The 13,604-nt window shown below is 34.8% G+C and overlaps 3 protein-coding genes across 7 annotated transcripts in view; 2 read left to right on the top strand and 1 right to left on the bottom strand.

Moving 5' to 3' along the window:
* Window positions 1–8,189, bottom strand: part of LOC116338491 (cyclic nucleotide-gated cation channel alpha-3) — an 80,113-nt gene extending 71,924 nt beyond the window's left edge. For all 4 annotated transcript variants that reach the window (XM_031763792.1, XM_031763796.1, XM_031763793.1 and 1 more), the window contains exon 1: window positions 7,246–8,189. The gene's annotated coding sequence lies outside the window, so the exon portion shown is untranslated. The remainder of the gene's footprint in view (window positions 1–7,245) is intronic.
* Window positions 2,939–6,440, top strand: LOC116338492. Of its 2 annotated transcripts, XR_004200899.1 has the most exons (5): window positions 2,939–3,233; window positions 3,379–4,722; window positions 4,809–5,748; window positions 5,999–6,214; window positions 6,398–6,440. XR_004200899.1 is itself a non-coding variant. In XM_031763797.1 (4 exons), the coding sequence occupies exons 2-4, from the start codon at window positions 3,385–3,387 to the stop codon at window positions 6,088–6,090; spliced, it is 2,370 nt and encodes a 789-aa protein (XP_031619657.1). In that variant the 5' UTR covers window positions 2,939–3,233; window positions 3,379–3,384; the 3' UTR covers window positions 6,091–6,234. The 2 variants fall into 2 exon arrangements, 1 of the variants encoding a protein (XP_031619657.1); XM_031763797.1 differs by lacking the exon at window positions 6,398–6,440 and having other exon boundaries at window positions 5,999–6,234.
* Window positions 8,190–11,349: 3,160 nt separating the features above from the next.
* LOC116338678 (rRNA N6-adenosine-methyltransferase ZCCHC4) lies at window positions 11,350–13,370 on the top strand. Its single transcript, XM_031764087.1, has 5 exons — window positions 11,350–11,561; window positions 11,662–11,921; window positions 11,984–12,228; window positions 12,308–13,297; window positions 13,346–13,370. The coding sequence occupies exons 1-5, from the start codon at window positions 11,558–11,560 to the stop codon at window positions 13,368–13,370; spliced, it is 1,524 nt and encodes a 507-aa protein (XP_031619947.1). The 5' UTR covers window positions 11,350–11,557.
* Window positions 13,371–13,604: the final 234 nt, after the last annotated feature.

Below are 13,604 nucleotides of genomic sequence, written 5' to 3'. Positions count from 1 at the left end.
CCGAGCTCTCCCTCTCCCAATCCCTTGCTTTACGCGCGTCAATTTTCCATAAGAAAGTGAGTGCGAGAAGCAAGAGAGAGAGAGACGCACATGGGGCGTCTTGCATTTGTGAAAATGGGCAGAAAAAAAGCCTGTTCACACGTCCATGTAGAGCATATACGAGGAAACTGAAAATGATGGATATAGCGAGGCATCTTGCCACGAATTAGATGAAATTCAGCATAAGCTTTGTATTCTAATTCACAACGAAATGGTCATAAAATAAAAATAAAATGAAAAGGAAAAAAGCAAAAGGGAAAAAAGCGAGAAGCAAATCACTCATCCCAAACTTTTGTGCGTATGCTATATGTGAGAGTGAATAAATGGAAATCACACGATCGTTTCTTGCGACGTACACCGTATTCGGCTGACATAAATGATGTCAATATACAATTCAGATTTCATTTAAATGCTATAGAAATTTCAAATGAAATGAGAAACGAAAAAGAAAAAAATTAAAAACACTGATTTCCAACCAAAGTCTCTTATATAAATTCCAGTGCCATATTCCTCTCATTATTGTTGGATGCCACTTTAAATGGAACTCATACAAAGAATATGTGATTGATATCATTTGCACCGAAAATGTGACTAGCAAATTGAGTTCGACTTTGAAATTGTTCGAATTTGGAAATAAATGAGGTTCAACACGGGATATATGTGGTACGGTGGGCGTAAGCCTTTGATACATTATAAGCAAACGTTTATCTGTTTTTCATGTGACATAGCTTAAAATTTTGCGTACAACCAACTTGCCGGCAATCAATTCGCATTATTGTATTCATTGTCCATTTACCATTACCATTCTTTTTTTCTATCTCTCTCTTAACTTGCAATTAATTGTCAAAAATGTTTACATAACTCCAGCGGAGCAAAACGGGGAAAAGGGAAAACTTGATTAAACTGTCGCACTATAGCAATTGGCTGCATGAACTTAGATTTATGGCTTTAATGCCAATATTAATTCGTACTGCGGCATTTCAAATGACACACCAAGAGCTTAAACGGAAAAACTATTACAATTGTTTGCGAAAATATATATATATATATCGGTTATAAATAAAATTATTCGAATTTAAATTGTAATACAAATGTAGAAATCAAAACAAGCCCACTTTATATCAATTTAGTTCTTGTTTTTCTTCGTGTTTTCTTCGCGCTTATGCTCGTTTGTAAATCAAAATATATAGCAAAAAAAAAATCATCTGTATATTTGAATTCCAAACGTACTTGCGTTCTGGTTTGGAATGGTTCAAATAGCTTGAGCCCAAACAAATTTCGGCACACGAATTGTGCGCATATATTTCGGTTGAGTTCTCATCCAGACAATTAATCGATCCCGTCGGAACAAAATATTGCAATAGATTAACATGATTTGCACGCGAATGTACTATTAAATCAGAAGAGCACATGGCCACAAACCAAAAAAAAAACACATGTTAATTTTCCATAGGGCCAACATAGTACAAATAATGACAATCAAATGGGAGGAATTTGATTGCGACCATTTGTTATGCTATGATTGAATAAAAGCAATCTGATAGATGTTCATATATTTCAGTGATTCTCATTGGGGTTTAATATAGAACAAAAACAATTGGTCGATATTCTTTTTTCGTCTTGCTTTTTTCTGCGTTAACAAATTGATCGGCGGACTTCGAAGTGGTGGCAAATGAGCATTAGAACTGAAATGATTGAAGTTTTGTATGAGTGTGCATTTTTAATAGTATTTTTTTTTGTATTCGCAATGCTATTAGTCACAATTGCTTCACCAAACCGATTAAATTGTTGGCCTCATCTCTTTCTCTCTCTCTCTCTCTCACTTTGGCCGAATTCAAATGAACGAACGATCCAAGAAAAGGGAATAATTCTTTCCCTATTACATTGTTCATGCGCTTTTATCCTTCTCGTGCGTAAATTATATTAAATGTAAATTATATTCGATGATTCTGCGTAACAAAATCACTTCGTTGTCGCTTTTATTCGATTCTTTTATGTTGGCGTTCATCACTTTATCTCGTGTCACTTCGAATGCCATCGCAACCGCAACCGCAATCGAATTTTCGATGTAAGTTTCAATTTTCCAATGTTATTGATTATCTGTCGAATACTGGCCAATTTACGTTATCATATCATCATCCGAATTTGGTTGTTGCGGTCAAATTGGAATTTGCATATTTATTGTATATATATATGTGCAAGTGTATGTACTATTAGAGTGTTTCCCGTATCAGCAAATAAAAAAATGGTATTTCTTAATTCAAAGAAGGCAAAATTCTATGTTAGTAAATGGCATTCATATAGCGAAACGATTGATTTTAGCACTTCCCGAAACGAAAACATATCTGAAAATATAGTTGATTAGAATTTGAAGTACAATTCTCTTTGCTGTTTGCACGTATATCGACACTGTTCGCTTTGATAGAATATTGTTGCGATTCTTTAGAATTCGATAAATAAACAAAAGAAAGTATTTATATTCAACGCATTTTCAGAATCGTGTTGTTCGCTGTGTCAGCTGTTTTTTTGGCCTGTAAAATCATTTTATGATTTGAACCAAGCAGTCCATACAACACATACACATTTATATCCATCGCGATAGGCTAATAATAATAATCATTCCGTTTCTTTTGCTCTTAAGTGTTTACATACAAACTGTGATTCCGTTTATTGGTTCCGTACCACACATTCTTATTCAAACGCTTTATAAACAAAAAATGTGTGCAGTATAAGAATGCTTTCGACACAGAACCATCGGAATGTGGAGAAGTGTGTTGGTTCAAATGAAACGATCGTGTTGAAACTTGTCAGAATCAATGTTTTTTTTATTTGAATTTGCATCGTCATAATTTCATTGGATTCGATTGATAAAAGTGCTAAAACATATTTTTGGATTGTGTCAGTGTATGTTATATTTGTTTCTTGCTTTCAAAGAAGTTTATTTTTCGCTGTTGGCGGTTTTCTATTGGAATCATTGTCAACCGATTGTTTTCAAACGAGATATTTGCGGTGAATTTTGTGTTTGATTTTGTTTAGTTTTGATAATAACAAAACATTCACAAGCTGAAACTGCAAATATTTCGATTCAACTTTGGACCGTGTTGGTGTGGTTTGCATTTATATGTTGCATTCAAAAGAGTTAATATCACTCAATTTGTCGATTTTGAATCACTTCACGCTTAACATTCAATCAGGTAACATCAAGTGTCAGTTTTGTCCCCATATATTCAGTGCTTCCTATTGATTCAATTCATTTAAAAATTACACAGTGCAGAAAATATATTTGTCATTTTATTTGTGTTCTAAATTGCGCGTGTGTTTTTTTTTATTTCGTTTTAGTTCAACATGTCAACGACTGGTGAAACTACGGCTGCTACAGCGCCAAGAAAAAAGCGATACAAATTTCAAACGAATGCGCAAAAAGAAAAGGATGCTGATGATGATGTAAACGATAATGGATTGTTCGCGATTAAAATGCGCCTCAACACAATTTTACGACCAGAGTTCAATCACATTGTCAAACCGTGGATCGAACAGAAAAGCATAATGTCAACGAAAATCACCGTTTTGGCATCATTACTTTTCTTGGATAAAGTGAAATCGGCACAAATGAATCGACAGTGGGAGTTTTTTAAAAACCGAACGTATCCGGCCAAAAAAGGAAAGAAGAAAGGACAGCTCGTTGAAAAGAATCGTGGCGAAGAAGTGATTGAGCAATGTTTCTATGCCGTCTTGCAAAAAAACAAAGAAGGTGAGAATATGGAGCCACATTTCCGTCAGTTTGTCGAAGAGCTCAGTCCAGAAAATAATTTCACCTGGCCCAAGAACGATTATTTTGGTAATCATTTTAAAACGCTGTGCCAAAATCACACGCGATGCTTGAAAACCGGTCAAACGACACACTGCAAGAAGAAGTTGAAAAATTATCTGCGAATGCGAGCGTGGCAATTCAACGCAGTGTCTACCGGTTGGAAATTCGACAAGAAGGACATTGACAATGCAGTCGATTTGATGATTCGAGGCTACAATGCGATCCGTGACACTCATCAAAATGCAGATTTCAAACGACACAAGCGAACATTACTTACTGGCATGGTTACTGCAATTGTGCGAGAAGTTGGTGGCCCAACCAATGATCACAACATCAAGGATTTTTCAAAAGGCGATTATTGGTTCAAAGCAACTGCAATGTGGCTCGTTATGCAGACAGAAATCGATGAGTGGCACAATTGGGCGCAAGATAACAATGTGAAGATACCAAATATCAAAAATCTCTCGGTTGTTCCATTGCCTGATTATCAACGAAAGGCAGTGTTCATGTGCAATGATGTCTTCTATCGAATGCTGGCCGAATCGAAACAACTTCCACAAGTTGATGGTAGACAAGCAACCGAAAGTTACATTCGCCAGAACAAAGAATTCTATTGGAATCAAGTATTCGATTTAACGACCATCAATCGAAAACTGAAGAAAAACAAAGAATTCCATTATACCATCGTCAGCAACGGTGAATCTGTGTCGATTATGTATCGCATGTCAAAGCAATACGAGCAACAGATGCAGAATGATGATATTCTTCGAAAGCAATTCATCGGCGGAAAATTTGCTTACGAACTGGGAATCGATCCAGGCATGAAAACATGGAATGCCACAGTTCGTCGAAATATCGAAACAAAGAAAGAAGTGAGTGTTTAAATTTTTGGCATTATTGAGAAATAGAAAGTGATACAGTTACGTGAATAATTTTTTTCTTCACTTTTCCATTTCAGGTCAACATGAAAACGTCCAGTAAGAAGTACCATTGGCTGGCAAAGCAGAAGACGCGCGATGTAAAGGCAAAACGATGGACGAAGCAGTTCACCCAAGAGGAGCAGGACGATCGAAATAATCGACAATTGTATCAGCGAATGCCATCACCACTGGGCATACTCTGGATTGATTACGTTCATCATCGTATCAAAATGCTCAAGAAAGGAATGGCCGTGTATACAACACCGAAATACACGCTGTTGCAGTTTGACAAGTACGTCGAATCGAATCGAACCGTTGATAAACTCACTGGGAATTTGGTCAATCATAAAGCCGCAATTATTCACATGGGAAATGCAGAAATATCACCAAACTCGTGCATTCGAATCAAAAAGCATGTGAGAGCTCCAGGTACGCGCAAACTACTCAAAGGCTTCCGAAAACGTCGCAATTGTCGTGTGCGCAAAACAGATGAGTGGGGTACATCGCAGCATTGTGCAAAGTGTGGGCGACGATTTAATCCAGCCACAAGGAGCCATCGATTCAAAGTGTGTGAAAATTGTGGAGCGGAGCCCGATTCAATTTTCGCCGAATATTTACCATCAAAAATCGTAGCACAGCGCAGCAAACGGCAATTGAGGTACAACAAAGATGACGTTGAACTTTATTTGATGCGATTTTGGGCAGAAGGACTCATGACTGAGCAAGAATTCGATATTGCTGCTGAACGTTTACTGTCTAAGGTGGCCGTGTATCCAAAAAATTGGCAAGTAAACACAGTGAGTGGTAAATTGGAATATGCTCAAGTCGATGCTGATGCACCGTATGCAACTGTTCAACAGCCATATGCAGTCGATGATGAAAATGAATTGGAAATCGAAGACAAGCAACTACTAATGGCTGTACACAAGACATCTTGGGATCGTGATATCGTCGCCGCCAAATGCATTCTCATCAAAGGTATGTGTATTAGAAATTTACATTTGCATATATTCTACATATTAAATGAAATGCACACTATTTGAATGATCTATTTTAGCGCTCGATGATAAATATGTATGCAATATTTAATGACATTGAGAAAATATTTTTTTAATAAAAAAATAAATTTCTGTTGAGATATCTAAACATTTGTATAGATTTAAGAAAAAAAATCATTTCTGCCAATAATCTATACATTATTTCCGTGTGTGTGTTTACTTTTGAATAGGACATTGTGAGCTGTTTGGATGGGATATTCCGGCAGGATTAGACAGACGATCACCGCGACAGCCAGCAGTTCAACCGAATCAGCAGCCTTAAGCATCACCAATCACCATTCGTACTCGAAAATTAATCAAAAATTAATATTGTAATTTGTTACATTAACTGAGACTGACTGTTGTGTCTCAGCATTTCGAGGAAGTACTTCTAGGTGTTTTTTTCTGTAAGTATTCTTCACTATGAGATTTTATTCATATAATGGAGTGATTGATATTCATATTCAGAGGCAACAATCGTTTTTCGCTTCGGGAAGTGTTGATATAAATCGCTTTGTTGTATCGATGCTACTAACCAGCATAGAATTTTGTCTACTTTCAATTAAAAAATACCATTTTTCTATTTACAGATATGGGAAACACCCTAATGTACTATAGACGATGATTTTGCAGCAGTATGCGTATCTAATTAATATTCATTGAATGTATTTTTGTTCTTCTGTTGTTTCTAAATCGCCTAGCAAAATGTCTGATTCTAATATCTAGCATAAAAACTTCGTTTACGGATATTTGTATGGTGGATTTTCTTCAATATAACTTTTCTATTATAATATATGTGTGTGCGAATATGTTGCAAAGAAAAAATTCTCTTCTACGTTTGTTGGTCGATTCATTTGTTTATCTTTGATTGGCATTTTTGTGGGATATTTGACGCACACATGCTTAAGAAAATCGGAATAAACTTTTTTTTTTCATTTCATTTGTGAACATTCTTCTTTGTTGGTGCCCCATTCTCTTTCACAATTTTATTTTTTTTTCTTTGCTTTGCATGAAATCAAACAAAAATGAAAAGAGAGAAAAACACTTGAACAAATTGTCAAACACTGTAATTTCTTTACATTTTCGGTCAGCACAACCATATGGACAAACGAATCGGTGTCGGTTCAATAGCAGATTGTTATTCTCTCTGCATCAACTGAAAATGAACCGAAGACAAACCAAAAACGATGTGATGTGTCTGTGCAATGTACACACATCGAATCGAAGTAATGTGGATACTCTGGAATATGAGTGCCATCAGTTTCGGGGGTGTTTAATGTTTGTTGTATGTTTAACAAGTGTTTCAAACTTCATTCTGGTGCTTGATTTTTCTTTATGTTTTTCATACAACAAAAAAAAAACCCAACGAATATCTCTCAAACAAACAAACAAACAAAAAATATGATAATACTTGAAAATGGTTTTACATTCAACTTACGATTTTATTTAAAACGATTCGTTGTGACAAGTAGTGTGCTGTTTATCCACCATTTATTCAACAAAAAGTGAAAGAACGAGACATTGACAAAAAAGCAACAGTGACAAATCAAAGATAAAAAAGTCACCATCCAAATGATTGGAAACTTTTCATTCACATTTTACCACTCTCTCACTATTTTCACATTTTACATTTTTTTTCGTTCCCATTGCGGCAACATTTCGATTCTCTTTTATTTGTATCTCAATTCTATTTCGGCTCACGCACTCTCGCACTCCGTTCAAGTCGATGTTATTTGTTCCAACTCATAGCATCTTATCAATTTTTGCTGTTGTTCTGGTGTGAAAATTTACTTGATTGGATTTTTTCTGTTTCTCTCTAATCGATAAGCTTCATTCAAATTCCCTAGAAACACAAAAATTCTGTTCTTTTCTTTTATTTGGTTCAACAGAGACGGTTTTTTCTTCTTCTTTCGCTAAGGGGTTCGCTGTTTCAAAAAAGTATAGCACTTCAGCTAATTTATGTGCGAGCGAACAATTTACAGGCAAAATTGATGTTTAAACTTATGAAATGTATCACTGGTGTTATTTTATTATTAAAACGAGAGTATACTAGATGCAACAACGACTTAATCAAACGAAAATAAAATGTTTTATATTGGTTTATGGTCTTGTTTTTCTTTTATTTGTTCGTATTTGAAGCTTTCGTATCGTTTCGATTTTCGATTAAATTTGTTTTTTTTTTTACTCATTCAAGTCCACTGTCTTCAATCTTGGCCAGTGTTTGGCTGCTTGACTGTGAAGAAAAATGTGTCGTTGTGCAAATTAGCGATGAAATTTTTCTCGTCACACACACAAAACGTCAAAACTGAACTAAATATGGGGAACAAACGCTTTTCTGAATTTTCACATTTTCCATCTTATATACCACACCGTGTATGCGGATGCTGTGTGCTGTGTGTGCAGAGACCGAAATATCTTTAAAGTTTCGAATTTATCAACGCAATGGCTTGAGAGCACACTTGCTGCTGCTGCTGCTGCCGTGTTGCTGTTTTCTGTTGATGGTGTGTTAGTTTTCGCATCTGTATGGTGGATGCTTTGCAAACACGTCATTCACAACACTTCCAAACAATTGGAAAATGTGTGCGTGCGCTGACAGAAAGTAGCTTTTCATTTGTCAGGCCAGTAGCTTCCATAAAACCGTAACCATAAAGTGTATTCTATTGATTCGACGGATGGAGAGCGATCTCGCAAAAATCAAATGAATGAAAACTGAAAGCAAAAGCAGAAAGACGAAAAGGTATGAAGGTGGGAAGAACATAGTGTAGCAGAACTTTTTCATGACTTTATGTATATATGTGTGTGTATGGTGTTTGCAAATAACGGGATACATATATGTTTGTGTTTGTGTGTGTGAGAGAGTGTTTGACTTTAAGTGAGACTATGGCTATAACATGAGATAGAGAAGTTCTATGCCATTTAACAACAATGTGAATTTTCGAAAGTGAACACAAAAACCGCTCTCTCCCTCTCTGTCACTCGAGTTCGGATGACGGGTGCCTTGCATATTTCTAAACAGCTTATGAAGTGTACAAAGTACATATGATATTATCTTATGGTAAAGCGCATTTATGGTGAGAGCTGCATGAGAGACGGTTACATAAGCGAGCATGTGTATTCAAAATTGTTTCCCCCTCTGCACAAATGAATGAAAGAGAGAATAACATCATTGCGCAACTGTCAGTGATGCTGTTTTCACTACTTTCAATGTAACGCATAACATCATCGAATTTATATATTAGCAAAACACAAATCCAAATGTTATGTTGTATTCTTTGTCAGCTACTGCATCAACCGAAATATACATGTGTCTCGTTCAAAAAAGAAGTCGAACACGCAAAAAAAACAACAACAACAACGCACCAAAACTTTTTTTTGTCTGTCTACTTGTCTATTCATGAGATATTTTATTCAGATTGAAAAGAAATCGCGTTTGATCCATTTCAACTGTCGCATGATCATTTTGTTTCTATTTATTTACTAGTCAAATTACTGTTGCGAATAATAAATCGATTAAAAGTTTCTGTTTTTTTTTCCCTTTTGGCCCCGTTCCGTATTGTGCGATGCAATGTAATTTTACAGAATTCTCGTCAGAAAACTAGTCTTTGGCACAAAAAACTCAAATGCCATGGTGATCCGGTACTCGTTGCTTTCCTTTCTCATTTTTCCAAATTTGCTGTCGCATATATCCATCCATCTTCAAAGATATACATCTATAGACACGACGAAACCACGACAGCAAGAATGCCAAAGCATGCGCAACGTTTATCTTCTTTCATGTGTGAAATTCGGATTTGACGGCAACCAAAAAACCAAGCACACACACACACACACACACACGAACGATAACAAAAATAGAGAGTTCGGATATAACGGAGAATAAGTCATTCTAATAAAAGAAAAAAAAAAACAAATAGATACGAGTAAATAGAATGCAATAACAAACACAATCATTTTAAAGTAAAGTTTGTGGCACCAGGAAAACACCGGATAGGGATGAACAGACAAAACTTTGTACATACACAGTAATTCATTCATGCCAATCACATCCAATTGGTTTGCCATGAATATATCGTCATCATAATTTCGTTGGCAATCTCACATCAAATTACTATGATAATAACGAACTACGGCGAAGACCAAAATTTTATAGAGTGTGCACTGTGTGCCACACACACACTAGCCACGCACATACATGGGAACAGGTAAACTATGATAGAACAAAATGAAAAATAAGCAACCGAAGCGAAGAAGAAAAAAAATGTTCACCAAAAGCACAGTCAACATTCGTAATATGTGCCATTGCTATGCATTTTTGTAACGATAATGATGGAATTTTTATATCAACTTAAATCGAAATGCATTCTCGTGTTGCAGCGGTAAAATGCCGTCACCGCGACCAATGTGCCAGAACGTGTTCCGATCTTTTTGAATGAACTCGGAAGCAATTTGCCATGGTGCACGATAATATTTCATTTTCCAGAAGAATTGTCCTTTAAGCTGGGTGAAAAACACCCAGTCACAAATGATTCGGTATTACAGCCATTTTAAAAATGCATAAAAAAACGAGAGTACATAACGAATAGAGTTGGATGGACGTTTTCGTGGTGGGTGGAAATTGTGTCCACTTTTTAAAGTTTACGCAATATGCAACCAATTTAAAAAGAACTATAAAACACCAATTTTCATTTTTTTTTTCATCTGTAACTTCTTCTCACCCCCAAAAATAAAAGATGCGAACGTGTTACTGAATAATCTCAATGGCATTTTTATTTGACCGAACAAATATTGAAATTTAAACAAAAGAGAGGGCGAGAGAATTACAGACCGAACGAGAGCAGATAAAAAAAAAAAACAAGAGAAGAGATGAAATAGTTTTAAACGAAACAAAGTTCATCATATAAAGAAAGTTTAATATTATTTTTTTTCTTATTATAGTTGTTCATGTTTGCAGTAAAATTTTAAAATTTTACAAACGAGAGAGAGAGAGATGAGAACACGCTGCATCCAAAAAAGGTGGCATATGGATAATCTTCCTAACACACAACGCTCATAGAAAAAATATTTCACAATTTATTTTTGAATAGAATGAACATTCAATGTGCGGTCGTTTAACCATAACTTATTCTATGAATTCAAAGTTTGAATCTCTCAAAAAAAAAAAAAAAAAATTCAAACATAATTGAATTAAATCGAATAGCTGCACCCTTTGACTTTGAATTCAAGAGTAGATATTGAATATACCAGTCCAAGTATGTCATATGGTAATAATGAAGAAACGTAAGCAGTTTATTTCAATAGTGAATTTTTGTGGATTTTCTTTTTTTATTTTCTTTCGAATTATTGCGCTTTGCATATTTAATGTACTCTGTCGTACTTTTTGTAACACACAACGATTTTCCATAGTGACCGCATTGCAGTTGATTTCATTCACCTAATTCACATAACGTATACAACTGAAAACATATTTATACTTTTTATATTAATCCACCTTAAGTACGTAAGTCAAATTTACTTAATGTTTTGTTTATAATGTGACGGAGTGATGGCAAACAACGTGGTACGTTTATTTAATTCACTAGTTTGTGACTGTGTTTTTTTAAATAAACACTTTGGTGTCTTAGTTAACATGGGAAGTCTTTTATTAAATTAAATGATTGTTCTATGATGATAGGCCATCAATGTGAAAATAACAGCTGTATGTCAAGTACACAGTTCTCATCGAAATAGGATTACTTTGAATTTAAACAAAAATGGGTAGGAAAATGTTTACTGATGATAATGAAAAAGTGCACATTTTTTTTTAACTTGCATTGAAATTCATGTCACACAAATTTAATCACCTGGATTTGAATAGGTGAAAGTATTCGCGTTGTTATTGAGTCAGATGATGGTCATCCGGTCTGCAAACATGGTCCAGCTTTACTATTCGAACGCCGAATTGAAAATGAATTTCAGCGGTTTTACGCTTGTTCGGCTTATCGCGATCAGAATGAATGCCCGCTCCATGTGCGAGTCGACCAAAATGAGGCAAAATTACAGGATCGTCATTTATTAACAGAAAATAAAGAGAATTCTTTAAATTTGGCACATGATCAATCGATATTAATGCAGAAGGTAAATTTAGAGAAATTTATAATTTTGACAATTAAACGTTTAAAGTTCGCATTTTGTTTTAGGTTTTAAAAGAAAGTACCTTTGAACGCAGCTATTGTCATACTTGTCACACATTTCTTATTGCATCTGAAAAGATTTCGAACGCTCACAAACACCACACAATTCAAAAGAGCATAACAAATGAACAAATTCAACGACCAACTACATTTTTACGATCACTATCCAATGACAAACGAGAAGCTCAGTATTTTTTCTCGGATGAATCGCTTAAATGTTTTGGCCACATATTTAAACGCCTTCAAATCAAGTAAGTTATTAATGACTGAGAGAGAGAGAGAGAAGCGCATCAATATAAAATCAATCTTTTTTTTTTAATTATATTTCAGTAAAATCGTTTGTATTGGAGCGCCTCGGCTACATGAGTTCCTGAAATATCACAAATCAAAATTGCACATTGAATCAATTTTGCTTGATTTGGATACGAGATTTTATTCATTTCACAATCGTGATGGTCTTTGTGATTTCTTCCATTATAATATGTTCAATAATTATTTCTTTGGTGGTGATGAAGTGCAGATGAAATTTCATCAATTTCTGCAAAATGCAAACAATGAGAAATGCTGTATATTTACCGATCCACCATTTGGTTGCCGAACAGAGCCGCTCGTGTCAACGTTACAAACCATAAGCCAAACATATCGTAGATTAAATCGATCGCATGATATCTTGCCAATATTTTGGGTGTTTCCATATTTTATGGAAATGTATATAACATCGTTGATGCCAGAAATGGATATGCTTGACTATAAAATCGATTATACGAACCATGAAACATATCATTCGGGTCAAGATGGTCGGAAGCAAGGATCACCAGTGCGTATTTTCACAAATGTTCCAAGTCATTTGATTGATTTATCAATTGTAAATGGTTATCGATTATGTAAAAAATGTAAACGTTGGGTATCAACGGAAAATCAACACTGTGACCAATGCAAGAAATGCCCATCGAAAAATGGCGATACATATGTACACTGTAAATTATGCGCAACGTGCGTGAAACCATCGTATAGGCATTGTAACAATTGTTGGCGTTGCACACAAATCGAAAATCATCAATGCAACAAATATCAATTGCAATTGAAATGTATGATATGCCTGCAAAAAGGACACAATGAAACTAATTGCCATAAATGGTTTGCAGTGTGCGGAAAAAATACCAAGGAAATCACTAAACTGAAAGCAAAATCCATTAAAATTGGTCGTCGCATTTGTTTGCTATGTTTTAAACCTGGTCACAATGAAAATACCTGTGCTAAGCGCAAACATTTATTGGATGAAATATCATTTTTAAATCAATGTTATAACAAATTATCAAATAATTCACTTTGAATTTGAGATTTTTCTTTTCTTTCTTCAATTCAAAGTATACACTATACAGTAACAATGTAATCTTTGCAATAAGTAGACAATTTAAAAAAAATAAACTATTTATTGAAACAAAAAGTTTTTCAATGAAAACTAAACATAAACAAAGAGTCTTTTGATGAGGTTTTTGATTTTTTATTCGAAAATATTTCTACCAAAACAAATTGATTGAAATTACTTAATGAATGAATTATTTTGAGTCCGAATCAAGTTCAGTAACTGCTTTGGAGAAATTTACAATAATTTTTACTTTTGTCA

Source organism: Contarinia nasturtii, unplaced genomic scaffold (assembly GCF_009176525.2).
Source record: "Contarinia nasturtii isolate CC-2019 unplaced genomic scaffold, AAFC_CNas_1.1 Cnas_scaffold_414, whole genome shotgun sequence".
Lineage (NCBI taxonomy): Eukaryota > Metazoa > Arthropoda > Insecta > Diptera > Cecidomyiidae > Contarinia > Contarinia nasturtii.
The sequence above is the reverse complement of the archived record's forward strand: the minus strand, read 5'-3'. Positions and strand labels throughout refer to the sequence as shown.